This window comes from Aspergillus sydowii (genome assembly GCF_001890705.1).
Source record: "Aspergillus sydowii CBS 593.65 unplaced genomic scaffold ASPSYscaffold_2, whole genome shotgun sequence".
Taxonomy (NCBI): domain Eukaryota; kingdom Fungi; phylum Ascomycota; class Eurotiomycetes; order Eurotiales; family Aspergillaceae; genus Aspergillus; species Aspergillus sydowii.
In genome coordinates this window covers 2,606,111-2,625,108 of record NW_024467860.1, presented here as the reverse complement: position 1 = coordinate 2,625,108, position 18,998 = coordinate 2,606,111, and the positions used below count along the sequence as shown (strand labels likewise).

Sequence of the window (18,998 nt, the reverse complement as noted above, 5' to 3'; positions counted from 1 at the left end):
ACAAATATACTTTCGTTTTTCGCTCTAGATTCACTGTGGCTTTTATTGATACGGCTCTCTACATGGATTATATCTTTGCGCTCCTCCTGCTATCGTCCGCTGTTGCTTCTCTCCCGCGCAACATGGCCCCAATCCTTCCTGGGCAGACTGTGCTGACACACGGCCTTGATCTATTATCCAATCCGCCCAACTTCTGCGATGACCTTCACCATTGCCCGGCGAACGAAAAATGCTGCAATGCCGCCTGCATCCCTTATCTCCACGACTGTTGCTCAGCAAGTACGCACTGCCTCCCCGGAGACTATTGTTTCCTGTATGACAACGAGGTTCGATGCTGCCCCGAGGGTCTTAGCTGTATCCATGTTAGTGGGGAGTTCATATTTAAACAGACAGTGCAGTGGTATGAAAATTTGTCTGATGAGGGTTATGAAGATTGGTATCAGTCTGTGATGGATGTGACAAGCATTATTACTGTGGCAGCATCTTATGCGGCGGAGGCCAGCGCCGCCTATGCCAGTATTACAGATGCCGCACACATGCTACCCACGAAAGCTATCGCAGAAGTCGTGGCTCCCACCGATTGAGTCCTACTTAGGTTCCTAAAAAACTATTGATGTATCTAAAATTAGCTGTTTAGCAGACCTGAATAACAAATATACAAACCACCAAATATACAAACCCATAAGCTGAATTTACAAAGGCTATGCTTTCTGAGGGAAGAAACAGAGGCCCTGGCTCTGGTATTAGACCCTAATAGTTCTAGGACTAAGTAAGTCAACTTAGGGTAGTATGACTGACTAAGTGAAAATCTGGCTGGGGCCTCTAACTATTGCATTTGTTTCAGCACACTCCTGCTAGCTTGCAGTCTATTTAATACATCTTGCCAGGAAAAAATTGTCCGAGTCCACGCTGCTTTCCCACATTCTGGCTCCAAGCCTTTCCTCGCACGGGCTAGGATTTGAAGATATTCCGCCCAGTATATCCGATAAGATGGGATGGCATCGTACAAAGCTGCTAAGAAGTTGTAGACTTTTCCTATCACTGCCAGACGAAAGGATTCGGGTGCGTTGTTAATGCACTTCAGAAACCAGCGGAGGTCTCTCCATAGTCGATTAGGCAGGTGGTATGCGCCCATAACCCATGCTTCTTTCTCACACGATGCTCGATCTCGACATAGTAGAACCATGTAAATGTGCAGTGCTTTATTGAACTCGGTCAGCAACCCGGCCCACATCTCACAAGGTAAAATGATATTAGGTGGGCTGCTCAATTTGCCGATGCGTGAGAGAGACGAGTTAAGATCATCGAAGAGTGCTGTTGTTTTCACCTTCGAAAACTCGCCCATTCTCGGCAACATACCAGGTCCCATCGCTCGAGGGCCTTTAAGATCGAGTGCGAATCCAATGTTTGCCAGTAGATCATGATATGCCTCGCGGAAAATTCCTCGAAGCAAGTCATAATTCACAGCCCCACGAGAGGGAATTGCCGCGGTAAAGGCACGTAGGACAGGTATATCAGTACTCTGGTGCCTCTGGTGCCTATACTGCTCCCAAGGCTCAGCTTGGTTATAAAAGTATGATAAAATATGACTGACTGCAAGGAGGTCGTCCCGGGGAGTAGGCTCAGGCTCTGTTTCAACACGGAAATCCACCAAGAAGACCTGCTGGTCCTGCCATCCGCAACTCCCAAGTGCAAACGAAAAAGGGTTCAGATTCCCATGCACTATGTTCCTGGAGTGGATGAACTCTACCCGAGAGAGCAGCTGGTCGGCCAAAAGTAGCAGGGTACACATGCTGAAGTAACGGCCAGATTCGGAGAAAAGCTCCTCGAGAGTAGGGCCATAGGAGTCTATTATCATGACCTCCTTTCCGCTGATTATTTCAAACCAGTGTAAAAGCGGGATTCCAACACCACCAGCTGCTGCCTGGAGGGTATGCACCTCCCTGTCTAAGGATAAGCATGAACCTGTCTTGACAGAGACGGTCTCCAGTGTTACATAATGTCGGGCTGACTCCCAATTAGTTATATAGTCCACGGTATCGTAGAGCCCTACTTACCACGTCCCTGTTCACCAAGCGCTGCGGGCCATTCAATAAGCTCGAACGGCCCAACAAATAATCTTTCGGCCATCATAGCTCCAGGTTTCCACTGAGGTTAGGTGATTGATTTGTCGGATCAATTGTGTATAACTCCGGCACTCGGCCTTAAGCGGACAGATCCGTGTATGAATTGGTGAATTAATTGAGTACCTCTTATTAGGAATAGATTCCATGCTTAAATGGGTCCGGGAGGCCACAAGATGGGCGCTGGTTTTGTGGTCGTCCTCGGCGGTAATATCAGCACTCTTCCAGCCAACCAAACATAAAGAGGTATGATCTATTTATAAAATAGCTGTACATTTAATATTGCTTAGAACTAATCCAATAGAAAATGTGTATTCCCTTCTACCCGCTTTGCCCTGTAGCGCTCATTCCAGTATCTCGCCTGTTTGCTGCTCGTGGAACATTCTCAGAGAATAATGGAAGCACAGGTCGACTTCGGGTTGGTTCTGTACCTGTCAATTTGCGTCTCCAGCTTTGAAGGGATGGCTTACGGCTTTCATGAAATTCATCTCCTCCGGCGTAGGAACAAGGATATACTCAATGTCATACTCCTGAGCTACCTTGTCTAGCCACTTGTCAACGATCCCTAAATCCCAATACCATGCGTGTCCAAGATTTTGCGTCTCTCGGAGAGACTGGGCTCGGCTTTGGATACCAAACTCGGTACGAGAAAATCCTTTCAATTTGAAAAGACCAGCAATATTTCTGTACGTCACGCGTATTGAGGCAAGAAATATTAGCAGGATGTCCTCTTCAGCTGTCCATGATCGCCCACCCATTGTGAACAGTACTTGTCGGAGACGTGGCTGGAGAGAGGCACTGGTATCCTGGAGACAGCTTCATATAAAATAGGAATCCCGGTTGGTGAGAAACGATTGGAGTACTGGCCCAGGAACCGTCCCACGAGCCGTCCCACGAACTAATTCGGGGAAGGCGCGAGCACGCCTCCGAACCAGCTGCCCTAGATCCTGCCAACCAACCAGATTCCAAGGCAGCCCTCCATCTGGATAGTCGCTGATTTTATGTCTATGTGCTTGGGAAAGGGGAGGTTGGGTGAGAGGGGGTGGAAGAGTTCGGAGGCGTACGGACAACCCGTTGTGATGCTACGTGGTATAAATAGCACAGGGTATGATCCTGATTCGGATCTAATTGTAACACACTTATTCACATCCAGTCGCAGTTCTGGCTCAAAGGCCATTTGATTCCATCATTTCAGCCATCTGCCATGTCCGAAGAAAGCGGTAGCGCCTATGCAGAGGTGAGGCTTGTTGGAAGTATGCATCAAACTCGCGCGCTGACATTTTTCCCAGGCCATGCAGCAATCTCATGTTACCTATCTGCAACAAATCAACCGGCAAGCGAGCGACATAATCAAAATGACTAAAGCCGAGAATGCCTTCTACTTGCAGCAGCTCAACTGGGAACGTGTTGCCAACACTCAGCTCAGAGAAGAGCTTGAAATTGGGAAGAGACTGTACCAAAACGCGGTCAATTCGAATGCCTACCTGGAACAGGAGATCATCACGTGTAAGGCAGCATGTTCAGCAACGCAACAGTCGTTACTTGTGGAGAAGGCGATGGCCGAAGACATGGCGGCTGAATTGGACCGCACGCAGAGGAAATTCCACTTAATCGATCGTTTGGTGGATACGATGCTCCTTGAGGAAGACAGCCATCTAGACATTAATGACAGGTCTAGACAAATCACTGACGTGGTTTTGGATCTTGAAAATCAAATGGAGAGGCGATACCGTACCATATTGCGAGATAAAGATGAGCGCATCGCCCGCCTGGAGGGCCAACAGTATGCTGCAACCGGCCGGTCTCAAAGTGCGCCGAGGCTCGGATAGGAACTTTTACTAATACTATGGCCATTATCCAAGGAGTTTGGCATGGACCACGGTTTGGGGTCGCATGGAGCGCAGAACCCTGGTGCGGGAAAAGCATGGCTCATAAGCAAATCCGCATTTATTTATACCGGGTATGAGAATGAAGTAGACAATAGTAATACATAAACATGGCAAAGTGCGACCATATCTCTTGGGTTAAACTCGCGGAGGGGCCCACTGCACAGCTGGTATACGGCTCAAGGTTTGCTCGTGTCGTAGCTGAGCTACCAGACCCGTCAACCCAATTGCCCCAGGTAGTGTTTTGCCTCGGGCGCCGATCGAAAGATCAGGCGCTGAAAGAACTATGCGGTGGCAACTACCGTGGCCAGCACCGCCTTCAGCGATGCATCAATTTGCGCTCAGATAATCGGACGCTACATTCCCTGCAGCCGCGATTTTTCGCGGACTGCGACCCTACCTGCCAACCGCGGCTGGCGTCGTCGGAGAACATTTCTATTTGCCATCCGGATCAGGCCCACCCCATAGACCTTCCAAGCACCGCGCATTCATTGTATGACCTTCTTCTTTCCCGACTTCTCTTCCTCCATGTGGATGTGCTTTGCGTTTTCGCAGACGACATGGGAGGGTTAGAGGGTGTACGCGAGCGACTGTGCACTTGGGCTCGTATCGGCTCGGCGTCAAATTTATCTAATGTGGTGCGGCCACGGGTTATCGTCGTCAGTGAACAACAAAGCGTCACACACGACCTCCTGGAGGATGGAGACTTCCTGTATGAGCTCCTCCATGTGGGCGACGTTCCCTTTCACGCCGCCTTTGGAGATGTACAAGTTTGCCGTCTGCCGCCCGGGGAGCTCTCCTCGGAATCACGATACCTGGGTCTTCGCCAGGAAGTCACCCAGCAGCTACGGAACATGAGGCTTATCCGTGAACAGCGCCAGGTTCTGTTTTCCGCCACGCATCTGAATGCGTTTTTCGAGCTTTCCCTGCAGCATTTTTGTGCCGAGCCATTTGTACCTTTTAACCATATAAAAGCTGCCCGGAAGTGGTATCCTCTCGACGGAGCGTTCACCTCCCATCTAATTAGTTTTCTGGAGGCAGGTAAACGCGTTCCTTACGACGAGGTGGCATCGTATATCGCATCCACCATCTTGATGGATGCTTATCCCATCCGTATGCATCATTTCTGCCCATTGGAGGTGTTTAAAACACTCTATCGTGATGCGTGTAATCGTGCACTTCGGCATTGCTACAGCACCGACGCCATTGTACGGATCCAATGCAATAAAATTGAAGCCCGGCTGAGCGATTTTTTTCACGAAATGGCTACGAGTTCGACACCGGCATGGGAGATCCATCGGCGGAATTTGTCAAGCCAGAAGAGATTCTGGACACACGCGAGATCAAACATGACATGCTTGCTTTGCCTTCGACGCCACCCTGAGCATGTGCTAACGTGTGGGCATGCAATTTGTGACACCTGCACAGAGGTATTTGGCGAGCCTGCACCTCATGCATATGATGAATACATCGTTCGCGAGTGTGTGATATGCGGCGCACTGGCAAACCTCACAGTGAAGATGAAACCGCGTACAGCCGGCCCGCGGGTTTTAGCCATTGATGGGGGAGGCTCTCTCGTTGTCACTTCGCTGGAGAATCTCGAGATCCTACAAGAAATTCTAGGTCCTGATCTACCGGTTGGTGAGTTTTTTGAGCTGAAGGTCGGTAGCAGCTCTGGTGGGTTGGTTGTCTTGAGCATGACCACCCGCGCTCTAGACATCGCGCAATGCAAGACACTTTTCCAAACACTGGCAAAAAAGGTGTTTTCTTTCCGTCGAAAATGGATCGGCGCTTGGCTCCACGACGAAAAGTATCACGGTTCCGCTCTTGATGATGTTCTGATGGAACATTACACCCCAACGCAGCGACTCTATGGCACTCCAGCCTCCCTGATATCTTCAGGCAAAGTGGCAGTGACCGTGACATCACTTGACGGGGATTCGTGTATTCTTACTAATTACAACGGTACCGTGCCACGACAGATGGAGCCAGGTTTGGAAACATCATCATGCCGTGAAGTTTCTTTGCTGACTTGATATAGTATACGAGAGACTCCGCCCGGAAGTCGGGAGTGAGCCTTTTGTTTGGCAAGCGTAAGTCCGGAACCCATTCCAAACCATGGTTGATACTCACGCGTCTAGTGCTCGTGCAACGGCTGCTGCCCCTTCGTATGGAACCCCATTGAACACGATTTTCCATCTACTCACTTACTCTGCAGATTGTTCTCTACAGTTAGTTTACCTGGTCTCGGCTCCTTTCAGGACGGAGGAATACCGCGATACAACAATCCGGCCTCGGTGGCGGAATTAGAAGTAAAGCATCTGTGGCCAGGCGCAAACCCTGATGTTTTTATCACCCTTGGGACCGGAACGGGGCCCCGTTCTCCAAAGCCATCTTCATTTAGAAATATCCTGATCGATGGGTGGATTCCAAGAGTGTACCGCGCCATGCAGCGCACGTTTGACGGGCGGGTCCCCTGGTTGGAACAATACTCACGGCTGGATGACAATGCGAAAGAGCATTACTTCCGATTTGATCCTTGCTTTCATAAAATGCCTTCCATGGATGACACCAGGTGCATGGAATATTTATCCGAGCAGACCCGAATCCAGTCAAGCTGGCAAAACAGCAGCGAGGCTGCCGTAACCTTGCTGGTTTCCAGTCTTTTTTTTCAACTGGATGCTATGCCAGAGTACCAGTCCGGTTTCTTCCACTGCAAAGGCACGATCCGATCTCGGTGTCCCCCCGAGCCATTGATTCGCCGCCTATCTCAGTTAGAACCAGGCCGACAGGATTTCTTCAAGGACCAAATAAATCTCGGCATATACCTGTCAGCCGCCGATGTTTGCTCGTCATGCCATCGGTATTCCCTCGCGGCCCGCTTCTACGTCCGAAGTCTGGACGAAACAATTGCACTATCACTGCGGCTAGGTGCTACAAAGCGCCGATTGAGTGCATTTCCAAAAAGCATGCAGCAGTTCATTGAGGAACAAGGTTTGGATTCACCTTTCGGGCATTCTAATCATGACATCCCATTGTTGGTAAACTGCACTACATGTATGACTCGGACAGGGGCCCAGCGGAGGAAAAGAAAATTCATAGAGCTTTAAATTCCGAATCTACTGAGCGTCCTCCACCTTGTTGGTCTTATATTTTCTCAACAAACTGATTGTTTCAATGCACGTGCGTATCAGTGCGTTATATTCTGCAACAATCTGTTGAAGCTGGTTGTTTTGTCGTATCAGGTGGCTGATGATGTCGTTCTCGCTTTGAAGTTGGGGTGATTTATCATCCACCAATTCGTTGCTCTCGGTTAAGTTGTTGGCTAACTTGTAAGCCAACATGCGTGTAATAAGCAAGGATGGGCTTTACCTGGCATGGTTCGGGGCCACTGGGAAATTGCGGAACTGACTTGAGCTATTGAAGGTTCCAGATTCGGGATTTTTCCTTAAGATAAAAAGAGAGAACTGGAAACAAACATAACGGAAAGTGATGTACCAGTGTAATGACACGCAATCTGGCTCTTCGCTGGCCATGGACCAGAAAATGTTGTCTGCAACCTGACTGTGCCGCTAATCCTTCATCCAGGGCCTGGCCCTGGCACGGTTGCATTGGCGGCAATATCCTTAGTCTTGGCTCGTGGAACGGTTCGTGCAAGGTTAGGTCGGGTGAGATTAAACTTTCTTTGTCCATAGGGCTCAATCCCATTGTCCAATCAATCAACATGGCCACCCTCCTTTGTGAAAAGTGGCGCCACGAGCCGCGCCACGAGCTAATGAGACCAACAGAACACCGCCGCATAAGCGCGAGCAAAAGTACGTGAGATCCCTACCTACTCCAACAATTTACCGTGCGAACTATTTGCAACGGAGCATTTATCAGCCGTTACTTGAGCGGCCAGTGATTGGAGGAGTGCTGAACAGCGGGAAATTGAACTTACGACTTGGGATGCCGCAGCGCTTCCGAGCCGACGGATTCTCACCATCGCGAAAGCGGCATTGTTTTCGGCCAATCATCATACGGGGCGGCTGACACTTACGTTGGCACGGAACGGCGGCAGACCTTAATTGGACTACATTTCACAACGCTGTCCCAACACACTGGCACCAGACACATTAAACTTCGAGTTCGAAAACCAGAACAAAGAAACAATATCACTTTACGTGTTATGTCAGTCCCGGCCGTGGCTCCAATGACGCTCGCTTCCTGATTGGGGACCTGAGTGTTCCCTACCTTCACTCTGTACCGGAGCCATGTCTTTGCGGCGCAGTACGCTACGAATATCAAGGCCCAGTAAGAAAGTGTGTTTCGTCTTCTTGTGTGATGAGCACCGTGGGATCCCTATGGCGTCGTCAAAAGGAAAATTGGTGACGTAACTTCAGTGGAACACGAAATTCGAGTCGGGAACTCGATATAGCCTCATGCATAAATGCTCAAGCTGCCGTATAGCATCCACTGTAAGTTGCTCATCTAACTTAATTCTTTGAGACGCTCACAGATCCTCTCGAAGCCGTCTCCAATCGTCTATAAATTCCAGCCCTGGCAAGCTACTCCAATCGTCATGGATGAATCCTTATGTTCTGGTCACAACAAGCCATACAACCCGAACGAAGTGCAGTTGCTTATCGCTCTCAAATCTTCTGGTATGCCTTGGAGATTGATTGAGCTGGAGTACAATCGACAAGTCCCTGCGGATCGACAGCGGACTGCATCGGCACTCGAGAACAAATGGAGACAGCTTCTCTCCATCCAAATTCATGTAAGGCACAAGTACGGTATCCTTTTGGCCCTATCTGACGCTGCGCAGGTCCCTCAGCAATAAATAGAAACAATGGAGGGTACTATAAGGTTTGGGGGGGGAGGGGGGGAGGCACCAGCCAATAAAACAGTGTACAAGTCATATCGAATAAATATCATTTAGGGATACAAGCGCCATGTGCAGTATAAGTAATTGATTTGGATCTGGGTAGAAAAGTAACTGTTCGTTTTCCAGAATTACCAAGCATTAACCCCCAATATGCAAGCAGTACAGGTACAGTCCCCACCTAGCACGATATCTCAGGTGCTAAGATCATACAAGCCTCAGTCCTCCTCGATCGATACCTGGTCTCTTGTTCGCGATCTATTCTCACGCGAACACTACCATTTACATCAAATCGCGCGGCTTGAAAAAGCACTATCCAGCGCCGGAAGCGAGAATCATAACGAACGTGCTGCGTATAATAACCTCCAAGAGCAATATGGAAAACTGCACAAATCCTATACCTCGCTTTACACTGAGTACCAACGCCTCAAGCGCGAGTTAGAAGTTTGCCATTGCCATTTCCGCGTATGCCCCCATTTTGATGATTGTCGAGTCGAGGAGATCAATTGATGATGTTTTTCCATTCTTCGTCTATGTTCTCTATGTTGTAGCACCTTGTTCTTACATAGTTTTTCTGGTAGCCAACCGATTCCCACTGTATGGCCAGTCGTGTGTGAATGATATGCACGCTAGCGCTGGCTTGGTTATAAAAAGGCTGCCGTCCCTCTTGACATTTTTAAAACATTCCAACATCCTGCCTCCGCCAAAATGGCCGAGCCAACCCGTCCTTCGACTGACATCGATAAACCTGCCACATCTTATGATGACTTCACTCCCACCTTCATCATGAAGACCGACAACATCGCCAACCTCAGACTTGGACCTCAGTTCTATAAGTGCAACATTACAATCCAAGATCCCGAAATGGCTGAAGATGACAATCAAAGAGAGATCACCCTCTCCAGTCATGACAGTATCCATGAGATTGCAGAAGCAGGACGGTTGCTGCAGAGTGTGATTCAACGTACGGTTGGAGCTGAGGCGCGCTCGAGTAGGATCTTCATTAGAGCAATCCAATGCATAGATCTTACAGGGGGCCAGGATTCCGATGCTGATAGCAAATTGGATTACCCACCTACTCAGGAGCCTATCTACAATCCTGTCACCGAACCCGAGGCTCCGAAGAACACGAACGATGCCGGGGTTGAAACTATACCTAACTCCCCCGTGCCACCCAGCTTCCAGCAAGGTTCGTTTCTTATACAAATTACGATAGCGTCTCCGCTAATTCATGAAAGCTATGTCGAATGAAGGAGATATGGCAGGTCAGCCTGTCCTATCCAGGGCCATATCAAGTGGTCCCATATTACGGAAGCGGAAGCGTAGTGATAGACGGTCATACAGTGAACCGAGAAGGTCTGCCAGGCTGTCCGCCTAAATAGGTGCGGTAGTATTCTGCCTAACTCTCTTGCTGCGGGGGGTCCTTTCGAATTATATTTAGGAAATCCTGAGTGTCTCCATATACCGTCTTTAAATTTGGCTCGCCTGAGAAACGCATCGCTGTGGTGAGGTAGAGATAGGTTATCGCAGCTTGAGGAATAATGATAAGTCAATAAAAAGTTCAGAAACAGTCCATTACTGCTGTAGTTACTATTCTTTTTCAAGGAGCTGGTATACTCCAGAAAAGTATGCACAGTATGTACAATGTATTGTGAGTGAATTAACCCACAGATAATCCAGCCACCATATAGTCCCCCCACAAGAACACGGGCTTTGCTCGAGCTGCTCCAATCACGGGTTGCTAACAATAGCGTGGACTTTGACTCTGTCCTTGATAGGTGTTCTGCACAAGTGGCATCGGTTGATTGCTTCCGCACAGTGCGCACAGCAGACATGCCCGCAGCTTGAGAAACAAGTATCGAGGTCCCTATCAGTACATATCATGCAGATACTATCAGGGTTGTCTTTTCTGTTGCGAAGTTTGTTGTGTGCAAGATACAATTCAACCCAAAAACTTCCCTTGTAAGGAATCCTTGCTATAAGACCTTTCCACATCCTGAATCTTTCTTCGGCATCTACCAGTTTGAGCTGTTGAACAAGCGTTTCGAACAGGGCAGTATTTCCGGGATATTGACAAAGGAGTGCTCTCACTTTCTGTGCGGCGACATTCTCATCCAGGCATTCCTCACAGGTCGCCCTAAATCTAGCCAAGAGATGAGGACTATCGGGTTGGGCACTTACGAGTGCTCCCCAAACAGATAGAGTAATTGTTGGCTCCAACTGGTGTTTCTGGTTGTCTAATTCTTCACAAAGTTGAGATAGGAATCCATTGTAATCTTCCGTGTTTATCGTAAATTTGGCCCAGAGTTTTGCTGCTTCTTCCAGATGTCTATGCTGAAGAAGAATTTTGCAACACTCAAGTGCAGTTGGCTCAGGGTAAATAGACTTTTCCCTCTGCAACTTATAGGGTAAATGCTGCAATCGCCTTGGAACTGCGGACTTTTCGCCCTTTGCAATACAATAGAGTATCAGCAACTTCGCGTCGTCTTTAGCACCGGAGCCATGTTGCGATGTGAGTATGGAGCGGAAGGCATGATAAGCATTATCATAATCATGTTGCAAGTAGTGCCCCATAGCAATTTTGCTTTGTGCTAGTTGCAACAGCTTCAGACGATGAGCAGAGCGCAGCGGGCGGGCTGCATTGATCAACCCCTCTTGGAATTGGATCTGCCGCGGATACTTCTCTATTAGCCCAAGCCATGCCTGGCAGGCTTCGTCGTGTAAATTGTTGTCTGTACATGCAATAGCTCTTTGGCGTATAAGCCACCTGTTATCTGGATGTTCACGTAGGAGATCATGGAAGACATGAAGACGAGTCTTAGGGGGGTGGCTTTCAAGGAGGCTAACGAGCCTTTCTCGTGTTCCGGTGGAAAATGGATTTGAGATCATTTCTGAAATGCAGTGGTCAATCGTGTCCATACTGCCTCTGTCTGTAGCAGCAGAAAGAATATTAGGTGGCTGTCGTGTGGTAGGATTGTGGTTGTGTTGCAAACATGTTGTACACTGGAGGAGATCACAAAGACTAATCTGCAAGGCCATTTTGATGGATACTTTTGAATTGACGTCTTTGGAACAAAGCGGATGGCAGAATAAAGCTATATATCGTAGGTAAGGGAGGCTGTGCAGCTGTTGGTAGCGCCATTCTGGCAATGCCTAGAAGGAATATAGACCGTTTGAAGCCACCAAAAACTTATTTTATCTGTGGTCCAATCATTCCAGATGATCTCAGCATAGCACAATCTCGGGAGCAGGTCCAGCTCTCTACCTTTGGACCTGTTACGCATGAGTTCTTGGTCAGACGGAGTAGCTGGTCAATGCTACCATCGGTCTTGCCCACGGTGAGTGGCACATCAGATACACTACGCCCAAACAGAATATCATGCGGAAGGCCTTCACATATTCATGGCAATGGTTCGTTCTCGGTGCTTCTGAAAGTAGCGTGACGCGACAATTTGACCTCAGGGGCTGTGAAGTTGTATCCGCAAGCAGGGTATCCATAGTGGCTAATCCTAATTGAACCCTGCTGTGTGTTCGGTTGGCCGTTCTGCTCCTACGTTTGTGGTCTTGTCACATGTGCCTAATCCATGGCGTAATATCTATGGCACTATCAGGGTGCACCTTCCTGGGTGGGTGATATTGCTGGTCCTCGGTGTTTCCGGGCAGCGATCACTCACTAAATATAGATCTTTTACGTGCCCCTCTGCCTTGGTGGCCTCCTGGTCAACTATATAAAGCACAACCGTGGAATAAAGGCCCTTCGCTAAATTTCCACTGCATCCTTTCAGCCATGTCTCACACTATCCATTTCTCTGGCAACGTGGTCATTTGTCTAGGGCCAGAACAGCCAACAGAGCCAAATATCTACCAGAATGCTACTCCAAATGTCAGCCAGTCCGAGAGCCATTACTCTGCGGAGAATCCCTCTAGAACTGTCGGAGGTATGAGAAGTGCTCTTGACCTTTATATGTTATTAATGTCTCTAGCAAGCACGACTGAGATTGACACCACGAGTGAAGTTAGCTTTCCAGGCGACTCGCGCACTTTCTGTGAAAGCATTCAGGGTCAGTCAAAAGTAGATTTTAAAATTCAAGCATGGATACTAAGCAGTTGCAGGAAACCCTACCATCAAGTCCCACCCCTGTGTTCTCTGCTGCTGTGAAACTACTGAGCTTGTTTTGGGCTGTGGACATGGCTATTGTGCAAAATGCTTTAATGCATACTTTCACGCCCACATTGTTATCCAATCAAGCCAGATGAATGATGAGTGCCGGCGTCAGTTCCTTGCGTCGCATATGCTGCCGACACGTTGCGCTATCTGTTGAAAACTCCTTCCAAGCTGTTACGATACCCAGGGGTATGATCTTGACGGGTTTTACTTTTCCGTTGGATGTGTCAGAGACTGCCATCAGAACTGTTTTGCTAGAGGCTACATGATACAGGGAGTGCAGATAAAATTTGTCCCCGCCTTCACTGAAGGCTATGTTCTAGGATAGCACTGCAAGGTTATTCCCTGTTCGCCCTCGGACCACATCGGATGAGCCCTTTCTAGGGAAGCGCAGGCGGAGCAATACCGCATCATCCCATCAACTACGCAGGTCTACCAGGTTGAAGTCCGCCTAAATTGGGCTCCGAAATATCAGCGTTGCCCCAGGGAGAAGCTGTCTCTCTAGAGCGTTTGGCTTTCTTCATTTCCCTCTGTTTCGCCTATGCTTGATTGCGTGAGTAGCATGTCGTGGTTTATTACTGGGATACTGAAATGGAACCGAGTTAAATCCAATTGGAAGAGATGTTAAATATAACAGCTTATATTTCACTGCATGAGGCTATCTTGATGCAGTCGCATTCAGCCAATAGTTCTCCAATGTGCTTATCCCGCGCTAGATCAGGTTCACCATTACTCCAAGCAAAGTCCTGGTGCTCCCCAGTTAACCGGATAAGAGGTCCACTTCCGAGGCTCCTAGGAACATTCGCGAAGCCCTTAAAGTCATACCATAGTTGGTGACTATTTGCCCTTTCCCTCGAAGAAACGATCCGGACCTGGCTTTCTATGCTCGTTTGTGCGAATAGCACCCTTTGACCTCCTTGACAGACCTGATAACCGGCTTCGACCTCTCCACTTGGAGGCTCCCATTCCCCCCCCGAGCCATCCTTCACAGCCCTTTGGAGAACAAGAATTCCCAAACTTGATATCGCAACCACACAAACACTGATCCAACATGCCTTCCCATTAATGGCGTGGATATTTTTCGACTGACTGACAGTTGGAGGGGGCTTATGATGGTGGACAATATCCTCAGGTGATATAATCGGCAGCACCGACGCTACGGCACTTGCAGGATTGTCACGGTATCCAGAAAGGTGACCTTCAATATCACCAGCTGTGCGACAAACTCTTCCATAGTAGACTTTTCCGAGTTCATTTAACTCTCCTTTCGTCCAGGTAATACCCAAAGCGTCAGGTTTCTCCGTGAATTGGGCATAGAATTCTTCGAAGATGCGCGCGACGTATCCACGAGCCTCACAAATCAGGGGTTCAGCATTTTCCAAAACGGATTCGAAGATCCTTCCGAACTCGTGCCATGGCCCTCCCTCGTACCACCAATTGCGTTTCTCTCCCTGAACAGCTCGGCGGAAGGAATGTCGTACAGCTATGTAAGGGCTGTCACGCAAGATGTCCCATAAGTTATTCAGGTCCGATGCAGTTTCTTCGTGCATTGGGGTTCCGTGAAGACAGAGCCGTTTCGTTTCCGGACTTGCCAAGTGTAGAAGATACCCTGCGAAGGTAGCATCCGTCAATAGCGCGCGTGGCGACGGTTTCTCAGCATTTTCGAATAGAGGTAGCTCGCACTCGATGCCGATCCCATCAATTTCACGCATCAATAAAAATGCGTGGAAAATAACCTCAACCTTCCACTTCAAAGCGGCGGTTTCCCCCTCTTCCAACAATTTCTCTATAGAAGTAGCCAGAGGAGGCAGACGTTGAAGGTTGACGTTATTATGGAGCTGGAGCTCTGCGCCATGGCCCTGGTGGTATCTTATCTGGGCCAATTTTAACAGGAGGCACCTTGGCCTAAGCAGATTTTGGGTACTGATAAGCTGCCAAAGCGGCTGAACGTCACCCAATTCTCCTTTCCAGTTTTTCACCATCCAACCTTTCAAAAATACCTCCAGTTCTTCTTGCGAGCAAATAGGGCTGTCGGTGTTTGCCTTTCTTCTGGTAAATTCGCGTTGAATGCTCTTCATGTCACTCCAGTCAATCATCTGCTTGCTTTGAGTCGTCATGGCGCAAAAGGCTTCGATGGGGCTGGGAAGTGGCCGCTCAGTAATATTTGGAGGGAAAGAACTTGCGATTACATTCAATCATGGAGGTACTCTGGAGTCATTCAGCCTTTTATAGGCAGGCTGATGAACCTACGAAATCAATAGTTAGCCAAAAAAAATCCCGGTGCTAGTGATACGCGTAATAGCCAGCCAACCCATGATGCTCCGCAGGAAGATGGGCGTCGAGTCCTGCCCAACGCACCAGACCAAACGATGCGTGACGGCCACAGATAAACTCAAGGAATTGGGTGTTTAACGAGCCAATGGGTAGAAGAAGCATGCCGCTGCGCAGGATCAAACTATATGAGCCAGATTACGTATTACTTAGTCGTCAGTTCTACTCGGGAATTTTTGTGCACGGTCCGGGAGTTTCAGAGACGAGGGAAACAGTGATAGCCATGCCGACCAGATACGCAGTGTAATGGAAGGAAAAAGCAAGAGCAGCGTTATAAAAATGATATTTTATTGTATCTAAAGCGACTAATTCAAATACACGATACCGGCATCCAAGGATGAGTGTAAGGAAGCAGGGGTCGCAAGGGAACCAGAATCAAGAGTGTTTTCAGAATGCATTAAACCGGCATATCTATCAAGCTGTCAAGAGCCTCCAGTAGCTACAGAGTAACAAGTTCTGAACAGCCTAGTGCCTTCCGGACCTTGTGGCAACCTATCCAGTCCAAGTCGTGTAAGTGGCCACCATCGATACCCTTCAACCTCCTTGATATCAGAGCCATGAAAGAAAAAGTAGTCCGTCTCTCCCTTATCCCCCCTTCTCCATTCGAGGCACTTTGTATAGAACCCACCGTCCCTCTTTTGTGTCATGTGCTCTATCATGCATTTAGCTACAAACATCCTATCCGCCCCCTTTGTAACAAGTGTCCTAGGTAACCGGACCTCTTCCAGATGTACTTCAAGGAGGACGTTTGGTATATTGAAAAGGCGTAAAACCAAGGGTGTGACGTTTCGGGAGAGGGGAGAGGGCTTTTCAAATTGTTGAAGGTCCGGGGGAGTTTGGAGCTCTGTCATGTTATGTCTAAGGGGTAAGCCAGTATAAATGAGATCGAGAGGAGATGTGATACTTACAATTGTTGTAAAAGTGCCGGGTATTGAGCACTGACCGGTTGTATATCAGGCTGGCTCCAATGTTGGAATATCAACCAAAGATTGATCGGCAGGACCAAAAGAACTGACTCCAATTTCTCGCGTTTCGCTGGTTCCTGCTTTAAAAGTAGGTCCGAGATTCGATCAGTCCTCTGTTGTCGAATAGAGCTCCCCAGTAAGGAGCGCTGGTACGGAGACAGTTTGATCTCATCGCGGCAAGCCGATGGTGCGACATCTAAAGTGAAAAGAGACAGAATACCCAGGACCAAAGGAATGAGGTTATCCAACATAGAGTCAATAAACCCCTCAGAGACATCCAAGTTCTGCACTGCATAAAAGCTTTCGAGAGCTAGCCGGGCACAAGGTTAGAGGTTGACAGGTAATTGAAGACAAGGTTTTCGAGCTCTCTAGGATAGCTATTAGTAAACCAGCTGCAGTTGCAAGTATAGTATCAACTAACCTCAGATACCAGAAATACTGTAAGAGAGTAATCCAGATAGTTCAGGAGACTCCGTATCATGTCTTCAAAAGCCCCTTCTTCCAACTCGACCCCTACAAAACGACTGAATCTGGCACAAAATTTAGCACAGTTGATATCGATCATGTCTGGCAAGAAGGAATTGGACAACTCTTCATATTCAGACTCGGCCAATTCAATCGTGGGCTCGACGAGATGGGCGGTTTGTTGCAGGAGCAATGGTAATAATACAGATGCGTTGACATTCAGGGTGAATATGGAGAGAATATAGAGCGCCCAATCATTAAGCTCGTCAGCAATTTTTCGGCTATACTCATACAGAGTAGCCTTCGGGGGAGTAGCCTCCGATAATTTTCGACAGTGGTAGCACTCAATCGCTAGCCGAGCCGGAACTTTCAAAATTTGGGTTGGCAGCCCAGTGAGCCCAATATATGACAACGGGAAACCGTTGCACGGGGCTGGGGAAGGTTGTGGTGTAGGTGGTTGAATGTAGTCAGGTGCGCTCGAGGGCTGTGCCATGGACAGCAGCTGGGTTTGGTAATCACGTATATTCTACCGTTCCCATCAGCATGCAGTCAGCAAAAGACAACTGAAACTTACCTCACGCGCAACCTTTCGTCGGATTATATCCTTAATATCCTTAGTATATTACCTTTCGTGTGATTGAGCGACTTACTGTGTTCTCAAAGACCCATCGTTCCAGGACAAAACGCTCCGCCTCAGGAATATATTTGCGTGCTCGAATACAATTTATAAGACAGTCCAGGATATCTGACTGAGTCGGCTCCGAGCTTTCGGGGAGTTGGTCAAGAATGCCCCGGCGTATCCTGTTCACGACCATATTGTCTTGGTTATTTTTCTCGATTCCGATGGCCATGAGCATGAAACTCTGTTGGATGAATCGTGCAGCAGATTCTTCACCATGATGTCCGGCAACATCGATTATGGTAGGGTTGTTGCAGTTATAATATAAAGCCACATCGATAGGAACATCCCCCTGGCCTTTGAATTGGGAGAATGCATGGACCAGATCCGGACTCACGGTCACAGCCGTAGGAACCTGAGCATCACTTTAGAGATGTTAGTGACATCCTTATAAATTGAACTAAAACATACCAAGATTCCGGCAGCACACTTCCTCTGTACCGCATATCATAGAAAGCCAGGAGTTGGACATGTTGTTTGTCGAGTTGGTAAAGTTCCGTCTCCAACCATCGAGTACGGCTAACTTCCAGGTTCCGACCTTCAGGATCAGGGTCGTTAGACAAACCAGAACCAATGTTCCCGCAAGTCGACACAAATAGAGCATACAGCGACCTTCGTGCCGCGGGACGGAGGGCTTCAATAGCCAGCTAAACCAGTCAGAGATATCATACAAAAAATATGGCTGACACTCACATCCTGTTTTGGTGAAGGCCATGGCATTTTGGCTTGCCTGGCTCTCTGAATTGCCAGGAGTAAGGCAAAGGTGCACCAAGGAGAAGGTAAGCACAAAAGGTGTAGTCATAGAGAAGATACCACTCGGTGGCCGAGTCGGCCAACTAAATAGTTTCCCTGACGTCCATAAAGGACTCGATCTGGATACGCTCCGGCCGCAGCAAACGCTGAAGCCGAGGAGCGGGTCCTCGAACCAGCAGAGCTAGAGGATGTAGGAGGGAGACGTAGTGCAAAGACGTGGCAATAGTAGGCCAGCCGAATCTGTCTCGTCAGTTTAGGGTTAGATAGTGCCAATACCGCGTGCATTAACACGCAGACTCTAATGCAAGGGCATTATATGACGCATACTGTGGTCTCAAATCGTTATTGGGTACCCACAGGTGGGGGAGTGATGCCCTATGGATCAAGACGGGTCAAGAAGCTACGTTGAGTCATGTGTTAAGGGCTGCAGAGTAGATATGGAGTCTTAATATCATGGATTAAGTATAGGCAAACCCAATACAGAGCAGGCAAGAACGAGAAGAGAAGGAAAGAGAGTAAACGACATGTACATGGTGCAAATCCAAGAACGCGAACTAGGAAGCATCCGAAACATCGAACTATTTATATCGAGGAATTCAGTCACAAGTCAGGCCTGCGCAGAGCTGCTTGGAAGGCGTTAGAGAACTGCTTCTTAACATTCATGTTGTGCGTACCTGCAAGAAGCCGACTCGCCGCAGAGGAGGTGATTTGCTAGGTGTTCGACTAGTTCTTGGGACATATGGCCGTCTTGCGCTTGGCCCCCTAGA

General features: G+C 48.4%; 12 protein-coding genes across 12 annotated transcripts; 6 read left to right on the top strand and 6 right to left on the bottom strand.

The window, feature by feature from the left end:
• Nucleotides 1–53: 53 nt before the first annotated feature.
• ASPSYDRAFT_41364 (uncharacterized protein) lies at nt 54–663 on the top strand. The gene has a single exon (XM_040846265.1). The coding sequence runs from the start codon at nt 63–65 to the stop codon at nt 582–584; it is 522 nt and encodes a 173-aa protein (XP_040706502.1). The 5' UTR covers nt 54–62; the 3' UTR covers nt 585–663.
• A 150-nt stretch (nt 664–813) lies between these two features.
• Nucleotides 814–2,414, bottom strand: ASPSYDRAFT_1168221 (casein kinase family protein). The gene is made up of 2 exons (XM_040840206.1): nt 2,058–2,414; nt 814–2,007 (listed from the first exon to the last, which is right to left on the bottom strand). Exons 1-2 carry the CDS (start codon nt 2,131–2,133, stop codon nt 827–829), a joined length of 1,257 nt encoding a protein of 418 aa, XP_040706501.1. The 5' UTR covers nt 2,134–2,414; the 3' UTR covers nt 814–826.
• On the bottom strand, nt 2,285–3,059 carry ASPSYDRAFT_41363 (uncharacterized protein). The gene is made up of 2 exons (XM_040846264.1): nt 2,594–3,059; nt 2,285–2,548 (listed from the first exon to the last, which is right to left on the bottom strand). The coding sequence occupies exons 1-2, from the start codon at nt 2,879–2,881 to the stop codon at nt 2,468–2,470; spliced, it is 369 nt and encodes a 122-aa protein (XP_040706500.1). The 5' UTR covers nt 2,882–3,059; the 3' UTR covers nt 2,285–2,467.
• Nucleotides 3,060–3,271: 212 nt separating this feature from the next.
• ASPSYDRAFT_41361 (uncharacterized protein) lies at nt 3,272–4,134 on the top strand. The gene is made up of 2 exons (XM_040846263.1): nt 3,272–3,360; nt 3,413–4,134. The coding sequence occupies exons 1-2, from the start codon at nt 3,328–3,330 to the stop codon at nt 3,950–3,952; spliced, it is 573 nt and encodes a 190-aa protein (XP_040706499.1). The 5' UTR covers nt 3,272–3,327; the 3' UTR covers nt 3,953–4,134.
• A 729-nt stretch (nt 4,135–4,863) lies between these two features.
• On the top strand, nt 4,864–7,119 carry ASPSYDRAFT_143787 (patatin-like phospholipase family protein; the record flags this gene model as incomplete). Its single annotated transcript, XM_040841373.1, has 3 exons — nt 4,864–5,953; nt 6,108–6,177; nt 6,228–7,119. The coding sequence occupies 3 exons, from the start codon at nt 4,864–4,866 to the stop codon at nt 7,117–7,119; spliced, it is 2,052 nt and encodes a 683-aa protein (XP_040706498.1).
• ASPSYDRAFT_41360 (uncharacterized protein) lies at nt 6,859–7,655 on the bottom strand. Its single transcript, XM_040846262.1, has 2 exons — nt 7,382–7,655; nt 6,859–7,334 (listed from the first exon to the last, which is right to left on the bottom strand). Exons 1-2 carry the CDS (start codon nt 7,386–7,388, stop codon nt 7,129–7,131), a joined length of 213 nt encoding a protein of 70 aa, XP_040706497.1. The 5' UTR covers nt 7,389–7,655; the 3' UTR covers nt 6,859–7,128.
• A 364-nt stretch (nt 7,656–8,019) lies between these two features.
• Nucleotides 8,020–8,898, top strand: ASPSYDRAFT_41356 (uncharacterized protein). Its single transcript, XM_040846261.1, has 3 exons — nt 8,020–8,466; nt 8,520–8,768; nt 8,817–8,898. Exons 1-3 carry the CDS (start codon nt 8,431–8,433, stop codon nt 8,829–8,831), a joined length of 300 nt encoding a protein of 99 aa, XP_040706496.1. The 5' UTR covers nt 8,020–8,430; the 3' UTR covers nt 8,832–8,898.
• A 93-nt stretch (nt 8,899–8,991) lies between these two features.
• On the top strand, nt 8,992–9,469 carry ASPSYDRAFT_659348 (uncharacterized protein). The gene is made up of 2 exons (XM_040850338.1): nt 8,992–9,041; nt 9,090–9,469. The coding sequence occupies exons 1-2, from the start codon at nt 9,027–9,029 to the stop codon at nt 9,381–9,383; spliced, it is 309 nt and encodes a 102-aa protein (XP_040706495.1). The 5' UTR covers nt 8,992–9,026; the 3' UTR covers nt 9,384–9,469.
• Nucleotides 9,470–9,581: 112 nt separating this feature from the next.
• Nucleotides 9,582–10,251, top strand: ASPSYDRAFT_86352 (uncharacterized protein; the record flags this gene model as incomplete). The annotated part of the gene is made up of 2 exons (XM_040851651.1): nt 9,582–10,062; nt 10,112–10,251. 2 exons carry the CDS (start codon nt 9,582–9,584, stop codon nt 10,249–10,251), a joined length of 621 nt encoding a protein of 206 aa, XP_040706494.1.
• Nucleotides 10,252–10,549: 298 nt separating this feature from the next.
• Nucleotides 10,550–11,912, bottom strand: ASPSYDRAFT_1168217 (uncharacterized protein; the record flags this gene model as incomplete). Its single annotated transcript, XM_040840205.1, has 1 exon — nt 10,550–11,912. One exon carries the CDS (start codon nt 11,910–11,912, stop codon nt 10,605–10,607), a length of 1,308 nt encoding a protein of 435 aa, XP_040706493.1. The 3' UTR covers nt 10,550–10,604.
• Nucleotides 11,913–13,676: 1,764 nt separating this feature from the next.
• On the bottom strand, nt 13,677–15,155 carry ASPSYDRAFT_86351 (NUDIX hydrolase; the record flags this gene model as incomplete). Its single annotated transcript, XM_040851650.1, has 1 exon — nt 13,677–15,155. One exon carries the CDS (start codon nt 15,153–15,155, stop codon nt 13,677–13,679), a length of 1,479 nt encoding a protein of 492 aa, XP_040706492.1.
• A 1,295-nt stretch (nt 15,156–16,450) lies between these two features.
• On the bottom strand, nt 16,451–17,916 carry ASPSYDRAFT_659327 (uncharacterized protein). Its single transcript, XM_040850337.1, has 5 exons — nt 17,890–17,916; nt 17,450–17,843; nt 17,374–17,403; nt 16,756–17,325; nt 16,451–16,702 (listed from the first exon to the last, which is right to left on the bottom strand). Exons 2-5 carry the CDS (start codon nt 17,654–17,656, stop codon nt 16,661–16,663), a joined length of 849 nt encoding a protein of 282 aa, XP_040706491.1. The 5' UTR covers nt 17,657–17,843; nt 17,890–17,916; the 3' UTR covers nt 16,451–16,660.
• Nucleotides 17,917–18,998: the final 1,082 nt, after the last annotated feature.